The sequence below is a fragment of the Rhinolophus ferrumequinum genome, chromosome 21 (assembly GCF_004115265.2).
Source record: "Rhinolophus ferrumequinum isolate MPI-CBG mRhiFer1 chromosome 21, mRhiFer1_v1.p, whole genome shotgun sequence".
In the NCBI taxonomy this organism is placed as follows: Eukaryota; Metazoa; Chordata; class Mammalia; order Chiroptera; family Rhinolophidae; genus Rhinolophus; species Rhinolophus ferrumequinum.
The window spans coordinates 16940833-16949834 of NC_046304.1; the positions used below are offsets into that span (position 1 = coordinate 16940833).

At 50.2% G+C, this 9002-nt stretch overlaps 2 protein-coding genes across 3 annotated transcripts; one reads left to right on the forward strand and one right to left on the reverse strand.

Moving 5' to 3' along the window:
* Positions 1-29: 29 nt before the first annotated feature.
* GEMIN4 (gem nuclear organelle associated protein 4) lies at positions 30-6555 on the reverse strand. Of its 2 annotated transcripts, none has more exons than XM_033089974.1 (2): positions 6361-6555; positions 30-3390 (listed from the first exon to the last, which is right to left on the reverse strand). In XM_033089974.1, the coding sequence occupies exons 1-2, from the start codon at positions 6368-6370 to the stop codon at positions 221-223; spliced, it is 3180 nt and encodes a 1059-aa protein (XP_032945865.1). In that variant the 5' UTR covers positions 6371-6555; the 3' UTR covers positions 30-220. The 2 variants fall into 2 exon arrangements, with proteins under 2 accessions (XP_032945865.1, XP_032945864.1); XM_033089973.1 differs by having other exon boundaries at positions 30-3405.
* A 771-nt stretch (positions 6556-7326) lies between these two features.
* Positions 7327-7590, forward strand: LOC117012860 (diazepam-binding inhibitor-like 5). Its single transcript, XM_033089345.1, has one exon. The coding sequence runs from the start codon at positions 7327-7329 to the stop codon at positions 7588-7590; it is 264 nt and encodes an 87-aa protein (XP_032945236.1).
* Positions 7591-9002: the final 1412 nt, after the last annotated feature.

Consider the following 9002-nt stretch of genomic DNA (forward strand, 5'->3'; position numbering starts at 1 on the left):
AGTATTGATGAGAAAGACTCGAGACAAGATGAAACTCAAAAGAAAATTTTCTTACAGGTTGTACGTTACAAATACCTAAGGAACTATTTTCTTTACATTGTTATTGCCATACTTTTTAGCTTGTATACAAGTTCACATAACTGAAAAGGTTGTGTTTCTCGACTCTAACCTCTATAGCCCCCATCCAGGAGAGGCCCAGCTGTTTTCTGATCTACAAAGGTCAGAAGTTGCTGATCTTCTGCAGCAGGGTTTGGCGCCACTCCTCAGGGCTAATGTTCTTGGCGATGGACTTTAAGAAGCGCTGCTCATTTACTTTCTGGAGCAAGGCACTAACAGAAGGGTTGCTGGTCTTGCTCAGGGTTTCGTAGCAGGTAAGGATTTCCAAGGCCAAAACGTATAGTGGTTCACACACCTCTTGGTGGAGCATGGCCATGATGTGCAGAACGTGACAGAACACCTGGGTATAAAAAAATAGGACTTCCTGGGTCAGGTTCTGTTCCTGACCTTGGGCCCAAGGGCCAACTGACTGTATCAGCCTTACTGAGTCCAGGAGGTTGGTCAGACTGCTACAGAGGAGTTTGACCACATGGCTCCAGCCTTCCATAGGAAGCCAATTACGACAACTCTGGCTGCAGAGAAACTGGAAAGCTCTCAGGAGGAGTACTGAGAGTTGGAGGTCCTGAGCCAAAGGCTTCAAGTTTAGCAGAGGAACAAACTGAATATATTCCAGGCTATAAGGGACATGCAAGAGTTGCTTCTCCAACAGTCCCCTAGTCAACTGGTAGAGGTACTGCCACTCCCGGCTGCTGCACCAAGGCATGACTTGCACCAGGGCCACCAGAAAGCCCTTGCTGAACAACCTGACCTCCTCAGGGTTGCTCACATCCACCACCAAGAGGGAGAGCATCTGCTCAGAGATGCTGCTGGAAATGTAGCAGCATTCCATCCAGGCAAGAAGCCCTGTGCCCGGCCCATACCCAGGGTGGGTCTGGGAGGTCCACTCATCCTCAGAAAGTTTACAGATCTCAAAAAGTGTGGCTGGCACTTCACACTTGAAGTGGCCCTCAAAGAAGTTCTTCAGTCTCAGGCCCACAGTCCAGTCTAGCTGTTCCAATTTCCGGTGGAGCCAGGACAGGGACTTGATCCACGTGTCTGGGGAAAAGGTCTCGGCATTAGCTAATACAATCTCACAGAGGAGCTCCAGGATCTGGATCACTAGATCCTTCCCATCTAAAGAGAGGCACCGCTTCTCCTTGGGGAGCTGCCAGTATCTGCTGAAGCAATCCAGGAGCTGGCACAAACTGAAGATGAGGGGGAACGGAGCACAGGTCTGGAGCCAGTATTCCTCTAAGAAGGCATTTGCTTCAAGAGTCTGGATGAAGATCTTCAGACTGAGGTCCACCTCTTCCACATCTAGCATCAAGAAAGGCAGGACAAATTCCTTTAGCACCTCATCTGGCTCAAGCAGAGCAGCGACTGGAATCCCCTGAGGCTTCACAGGACTCATCAGGCAGCTCAAGAGCTCCAAAAACTGCTTTTCTTCCCTGGGTGTAGAGAACTTTGTCCAGACGGTTTCTTTGAGGCATGACACCACGAAAGTGGTGGATGGATTGGGACCCTGCTCTTCCAAGAACCTAAGGGCAGGGAAGGCGGTGAGAATCTGAGCCAGGAACTTGTGGGTGCCAAGATTGACCACCGCCATGCTGCACATTTTCTTCACTGTGATCTCTGGGTGCAGTATTACCAGGCGGGCCACAGAAGCCACAGCTTTAGCCAGGCCCTGGTCAGAGGCACTCTGTGCAAGCTGGTTAAAACTCGTGTTGAGGTCTTCCTGAAACCCTTCCAAGTAAGCCAACAACTTCTCAGAGAGGCCCTTTCGCCCCCAGGAAAGCAGGACACCTGAAAGGACTTTATTTTTATCTGGCAGTGAGAGGTCCGCATAACATTCCAGGACCAAGTCGATCACTTGTTTGATCTGAGATTTGGGAATGGCTCTGTCTGTCGTGCTGATTTCCACCACTGTTTCCAGCAGCTTTAACACCAAGTCTGGGTCTTGGAAGAGAGCCTGGTTATGAACCAAGCAGGCTAGCCACTCGTCCGAGAAGGCCCACTTCTTCTCAGAAGCAAAAATGTAGCACATTTCCATATGCCGGTCCATCTTCTGCTCAATGATGGCCATGGCGATCGAGGCGGTGAGGTCCTTCTCCAAGCCCTTGTTCAGCACCTTGTTCGTTTTCCTCAGGAAGTCCCCAACACAATCTGCCAGCTCACAGACCCCCTGCCTCTCCTCCTTGGGCAAGCTGGTGGTATCCAGGTAGAGCTTCAAGTTCTGGCTGAAGGAAGTCAAACTGTCACACAGCCGGTAGCTGTCATAATTCGTCCCCTGGCTGCTGTTGAGCATGGCCTGCAGCTCTTCCCCCCACTCCCGCAGCAGGCTGCGCATGAAATCAAACCCAAGGAAAATCGTCTCGTCCGGGAGTTTGGCCATTGAGCTCAGGCTGACGTCCCGTTCTGCCTCCTTTACCTTCTCTGCCAGTGCCTGTTGGTGATACGGATTCTGGGTGTCCGAATTCCACACGGAGACCACTGTGGCCAGTTTGTCTAGGTACACAGTCGCAGATACTTCCTGAGGGTCGTCCTCCATCAGTGCAAACACGGTGAGCATGTCAGCCAAGTTGGCTAGTGCACAGCACTTCATCCCGGGGCACAGGATTCTGTTTTGGATTTGCTTCAGCCCAGTGAGCAGCATGGCCAACAGGGGCATGGTAGGACACACATCTGGGTCTGACTTGAACCTCTTTGGAGGGTGGGAGAACTCATCTGAAGAGGACAAGTACTTATGGGCCATTGTCCTAAACTGGGAGAGCAGGGGGTCCTGCTGATTACCCTTGTGCTTCATCATTTCCCACCAGACCTCTAGGAAGAAGGCCACATCCTTTGAAGAAGTGTCAACAGCCATGTGCTCCAAAAAATGCTCTAGTTCTGCACGGCAGATGGTGGTAGGCAGGGCCATCAGGAGCTGGATAAAGAGTCCAGAAGCTTCCAGGGACTTGAGCAGTTCAAAAAGGACCGTGTGATTGATGGTCGGGATCATGTTGCCTACTGAAAAGAACACATCTTCCTGCCACCGAGTTTCAGTGTCAGAAGGGGCGATGGGAGAAGGCTGAAGGACCTTGGCCCAGATGATAACCAGAGCTTTCTTCTTCCAGGCAAAGGGTTGGGAGCACGCTGTGGCGGAGGAGATCTCCCTCAAGGCCTCCACAATGGGCCGCCCCACGTGCTCCCAGTCAGACTTGGTCAATTCTGCCAATGCTTTGGGGCGGAACAGCTGCTCGGCCAGCAAAAAGCCTCCATGCAAAACAGTCATTTCTTCACAGATATTCAAGGGTCCTGCATGGAGAGAAGCTGAATAAGATAGAGTGTGGTGAAATTTTCCAAATAGTAAGCAGAGGTTAGAAGAACGGTCAGTAGGCTGGCTGTCACGATCAGGGTTAGAGATTAGGGTTCTAAATAGGATCAATGGGAGAGGCGGAAGAAGGAATGGGTCCAAGAGCCGCTGAAGAGCTGGAGTCAAAAGGACTTACCTGAGGAATAAAGGACTCCCAAGCTCTCTAGCTTGGAACTGAGAAGACAATAGGTACCATTGGAAATTTGGAACACAGGAGAATGAGGACAGGTTTAGAGGGAACACAGTTCAGTTTTGGTTATTTGGAGTTTGAGGTAGAACATTAAGATAGAGCTGTCCTCCAGCAATGGAAATGCAGGTTTGAAACTCAGGAGGAAGATCAGCCTTGAAGTGTGACCCAGAGGGGATCACTGGAACCAAGGAAGTGAATGGATCCTGCAGGAAAAGCATTTGAACAGGAAAAGCTGGACTTCTGAGGCTAGACCTTCCAGCAAAGGATGGGCCAGCACAGGATTCGGGGAGAAAGGGTTTAGAGAGATAGCACAAGGATAGTGTCAAACTACAGGGGCCGCCAAGTATGTATTGCAGGTATGTATTGCAGGACCTGACAACCAAGTTTCTAAGTGATGATACAAACTAAAAGGCGCATAGCCGGAGGGCTGTGGGAACAGAGCCAATCAGACAAGCCCTACCTTCCCTGCTTTCTCTCCTTTTTTTTTTTTGTTTTACAGCCTGCTTTCTCTCATAGCCTTGTCCTGCAAACAGGTTTCGGTCGTTCTGCCTTTCAGGAAATGATTCACCCCCAAAGCTCCTTCAATCAAGGAGCATAGGCTACTCATGGCCCTGGTTCTCTGGTAGAAACCAAGGGACAGATACAAAAGCTACTGCACTTACATTAAGAAAGGCCTCCCTTCAGTGAGCCATGAACTGACATGGACTTATCAAGGAAGGCATCTTGGGAATTTAATCAGACATGGTTTAAATCCTAGCTCAGCCATTTAAAAGCTGTGTGTGATCTGGGACAGATGACTTCTCTGAGGCCCCCCGCCTTCTGCACATGTGGGGATAATACAGACTTCATATGATGACTGTGAGAACCAAATGATGTACACTAGTCAAGCCTTTGGTAGTGGGATGGCGCTCACTGTTAGCTCCTGATCCCATCTCCCAGAGATGCTGAAGGTTAAATAAGAGAGAGCTCCAATAATCAGGCTACAAAGAGCCTGATGAAGTGCTCCGTAAATGTTTTGTTTCCCCAAACCTTTACATTGTCCGCAAGACCAGAATCTTGTCATTACTTCTTGCCTCCCCAGCTCAGAAACAGGAAAAAAACATAGCTCTTTCTCAGGTGTTTCCTTTGTCCCAGAAACTAAATCAGAGTACAAACACTGCTCACTGTTCAATAATCCTGACTGCTCTCCCCTTTCCCAGGGACCAGAGATGCCATCCCTTCCTCAGTCCCTCAGGCCCCCAAGAACCCATCATCCCAGGCAGGGAGCCAATACACTCCTGATTCCAGCAGACTAAAGAATATCCTGCTCCTTCGATCATTTATGGGAGCAGCAAAAGGCCACAGGATCAGCAATTCTATGCAGCCCAGTGCTGAAGGCAATTCATCTTGGCTCCCAGTGGCAGAGGCCCACTCCCAGGGAGGGTCAGGTGGCTAAGGGGTCTCTCTGGAGGTTCTAGAATTTCGTTCTGGCTCAGGCAGCTCTCCAGAGAGCCAAAATATGTTCCCTATGACTCTGTAAATTGAATTTTATTGCACTATCAGCTCACCAGAGATGTTTGGCCCATAACATCTACCTTCCAGAGGCAGTAAGGACGCACCCGTGCTACTTAAAGGAGTAAGTCCCAGGAGCAGTTAATAGCTGGATAATTACCAAGTATTTTATCACTACTGATTAACTGGTGCTTGTGAGTGCCCACTCCTTTATATTTATCAAGTGTTTACTCTGTGCCAGGCATAGCACTAGGTGGTACGCATGTAAGATCTCTTCTAATCTTCAAATCAACCTTTTGAGGACTGTAGTATTCCTGTTTTAGAGATGGGAACATTGAGACTCAGAAACAATTTGCTCAGGATGTTGCAACTACAGAGCAGTTCCACCAGGACAGAAATAAGTCACTACAGCTGTAGGGCGCCAAACTCTCACAACCCTACCATTCCACCACGTCAGAGCTGGCTGGGGTCAGAGACCACAACTTGTCTTCACAGCCTAGTCCTCTGGCACAGCTTGGGGTGCCTCACCCAGCTCTCCCCGAGCAGGCTCCTGGTCTCAACCCCTTAGGAGCATGTCCAGAAGCGTGAGAGGCTGGGCAAGGAGCCACTGATTTATGCCAGCTCCTCCCTCCCTTCTCCCAAACTTTGCCTCCGAGGATTCTGAATCACGGTGCCCGTGCCCTCTCTGCTGCTGCAACCCCTGCCCACAACTGCTAGTCTAATGAACGCCAGGTACGCGCATGGGGCTATAACGGACGCTGTACACACGTGGTCTCAAGGAAAACTCCCTAAAACTCTGAGGTGGATACATTATCGTCCCCGTTTTATCGATGAGGAACTCATGAGCGTAAAACACTTGCTCTGGAACTTACTAGACGTTCAATAAAAGAGACTGTCTGGGCATCCGCGATTCCCCTGGGCGTCCTCCCAGCCCGGCATTTTCCAAAGCACGTGTACGAACCCTCTCCACTTTCAGGAAATCAAACTTCACCTCCGCTTGGCCCTTCACTTGGAAAGTGGCCTGAGGGGGCAAGAGACCAGCCAAGGAGTGGTGGGGCCCGCGCTAAAGCCCGGCCTCATGGCCCCCAGTCTCCGAGGACACCCCCGACCTCCACACCCCCTCCCCGACCCCCGAGGGCCTCCCTTAGCCCGGGCCCGCTCAGAACCGCCCTCCTGCCCGTTGCGGGACGCAGCACAGCCCGGCCAGGGGAAGGGGAGCTGGGACACCCACCTAAATCCATGGCGGCGTCGCTGGCGGCGGCGCGGGCCGCCCCTCCCCCTCAAGGTGGCGAGTGCTGCGCAGGCGCCACGGCACAATGGACGGTGCCGGGGGGCGGGGGGTCAATAGGCTGGGCCTTAGTCCCGGCCCCCAGTCCCTGCTCAGCTTCAGTTCAGCGCGATCCGCGGTAGACCGCGCTCGGCTCCGCGCGCACGCGCACTCCTCACCAACGAGCCCTCAGCGTCGAGGCGGCCAAGCCCACAGCGCCCCCTACCGGCCCTAGACCTCCAACCCGCCAGCCGGCCGGTACCCACTCCGCCCTCCCTCGGTGGGCGGCGCTTCTACCTCTCCCCCGGCCCGGCCCCTTCCATTTTCAGTCTCCGCTGAGCCCCCCATCTGTCTAGTCCCCTGCCCAGTCCTGCTTCCTGATCTCACTGGGTCCCACCCATTAGCTCCGTCCCCGGCCTCGCATTCTCGATTCCCCCGCACAGAGTTCACCCACACGGAATGACCCTCCCCGGGCTGCCCACTAACCAGCACCGACGCGCCACTCTCTGACAGGCTTCCTCTCCCGGACTCACACCCACAAACCGCCTAGCCCAACAGCCTCACAGTCGCCCCCAGAGCTCCTCTTTCAGATGACAGCAGCAGCTCCTTAATTTTCTGGCATCATAGACTCTTTTGAAATGTTAATGGATTGTCCTCCCCAGAAAAGGCACTGTGCGAGCCACAACTGTGGGGGAGATCCATCCAACCCAAAAGGCCCCAGTCTGCAATGTGTACGTACTTTATAAAAACGCACATTTGATTTCTCACTGAGAACACACAAATATCCTGGGTTCTTCCCACATTACCCTACCTCCTCCCTTTCCCTTCTTCCCAGACTTAATTCTTCAGCCTGAAGTGTTTGTAACTCTCCAGCTTTTAGCACCAGATATCACCTAGAAAAGACCGAGGGGCCCAGCCTCAGATCCCTCAATGTGCCAAGCGGAGTTTGAGATGGCCTGCGCCGCTATCAAGCAGTTGAAGGGACCTGTGAGTGATCAGGAGAAACTGTTGGTGTACAGCTTCTACAAACAGGCCACCCAGGGCGACTGCAATATCCCTGCCCCGCCTGCCACAGATGTGATAGCCAAGGCCAAGTGGGATGCATGGAACAAGAACCAAGGGATGTCAAAGATGGACGCCATGAGGATCTATATTGCTAAAGTGGAAGAACTGAAGAAAAACGACGCTGGTTAAGGGGACCAAGTGCAGAACAGAATGAAGTAGCATGGCTCCTCTGGTGGGGAAAAGGGCTTCTTAAGAGAACTTGAGGGTTGAAATGTCCCGCTGAGACATCAATAAATCACTTAAACTGCATGAGAGTGAGTGCTGTTGGTAAAGCAATAAACTCAAGAGTAAGAGTCCTCGGGAGCTGTCCAAAAAGTATAAAAAGCATCTCTCCTCTAGGGAAAATTCCATCAAAACAGGCTTTTGGTATGATTCTAAGTAAAGAGTTCCCAGCCTTCCTATTCCCAGATTATATGGAGATATTTGGCAGGAATGGGGGTGCGGGGAAAGGAAGAATCACCCTATGAAAATGTCCAAGGTTTGAGGTCAGTGAGAGAGGCTCAGCTTCTGGCAAGATGGGAGGAAGGAGAGGAGGCTGAGGCCCCTATCTGTTCAGGGGCTGTCCCTTCACTACTAACCCAATATTATAAAGGAGAAAAGGGCATTGTCTTCCAAAAAGCTCAAGTCAGGTCCTACTACTAAAAGCCCCTACTGGAATACAAGCCTGATGAAGTTAATGTCTTGAGGGAAGTCAGACTTTTAGTGAAGTAACTGATACAACACAGCAGTTGAGAGACACTGGAACAGATGGTTTCAAAATTCCAGCCTCTGAAAGATTCATCTAAGGCCTAGCAACCAAAATTTTCTTGGGACTATTCGTAGCTAATCATGGTTTCTACTTGGGGATGTTTGTGGGACAATATGGACATGTATGTACATGAGATTTGTTTTAGGGGCACAACCCACCTCTTGATCCATGCAAGGGCCAAACTGCCCGAGCTCAGCTTCTGCTTCTTAGTGATTATAATGGAGGCATCAATGCAAAATGATGCACTGCGCTATGGAGTCGTAAATGATATTATTAGAGACATTTCAGAGCAAAAGATCCGCTACGGTGTAGAATTTTCCAATACTTCAATTAAAAATTATTTTCATAGATCATGACCTCAGGTTGGCTTCAGTTCATGACGAACCATTAAACAACATAAGCAACAATTATACATACTTCAGAGGAAAGTCAAAGGAAACCAAATCTCACCAGGTATCAAGATATTCTGTTCACATATTTGCTATAGACTGAGTATATTACCTACGAATGAAGTCTATACCCAGGACACCACAGCGACTAAAGAACGATTCCTTATAACAGTAAACTGGGCAAGAACCACACAGTACAAATGTTAGAGAATATTATGAACACATTTTAATGCTTTTAAAACCATGATTCACATTAAGTGTGAATAGTAAAAATAATGGAATATTTTGCTCTAAACTATGGTGTCAATTTAGGAGCTGCAGATATAGCCATACCATTCTGTAAGTCACTGTAAAACCTGATAAAGTAAAAATGTAGCACAATTGTAGGATACTTTTTTTTTATA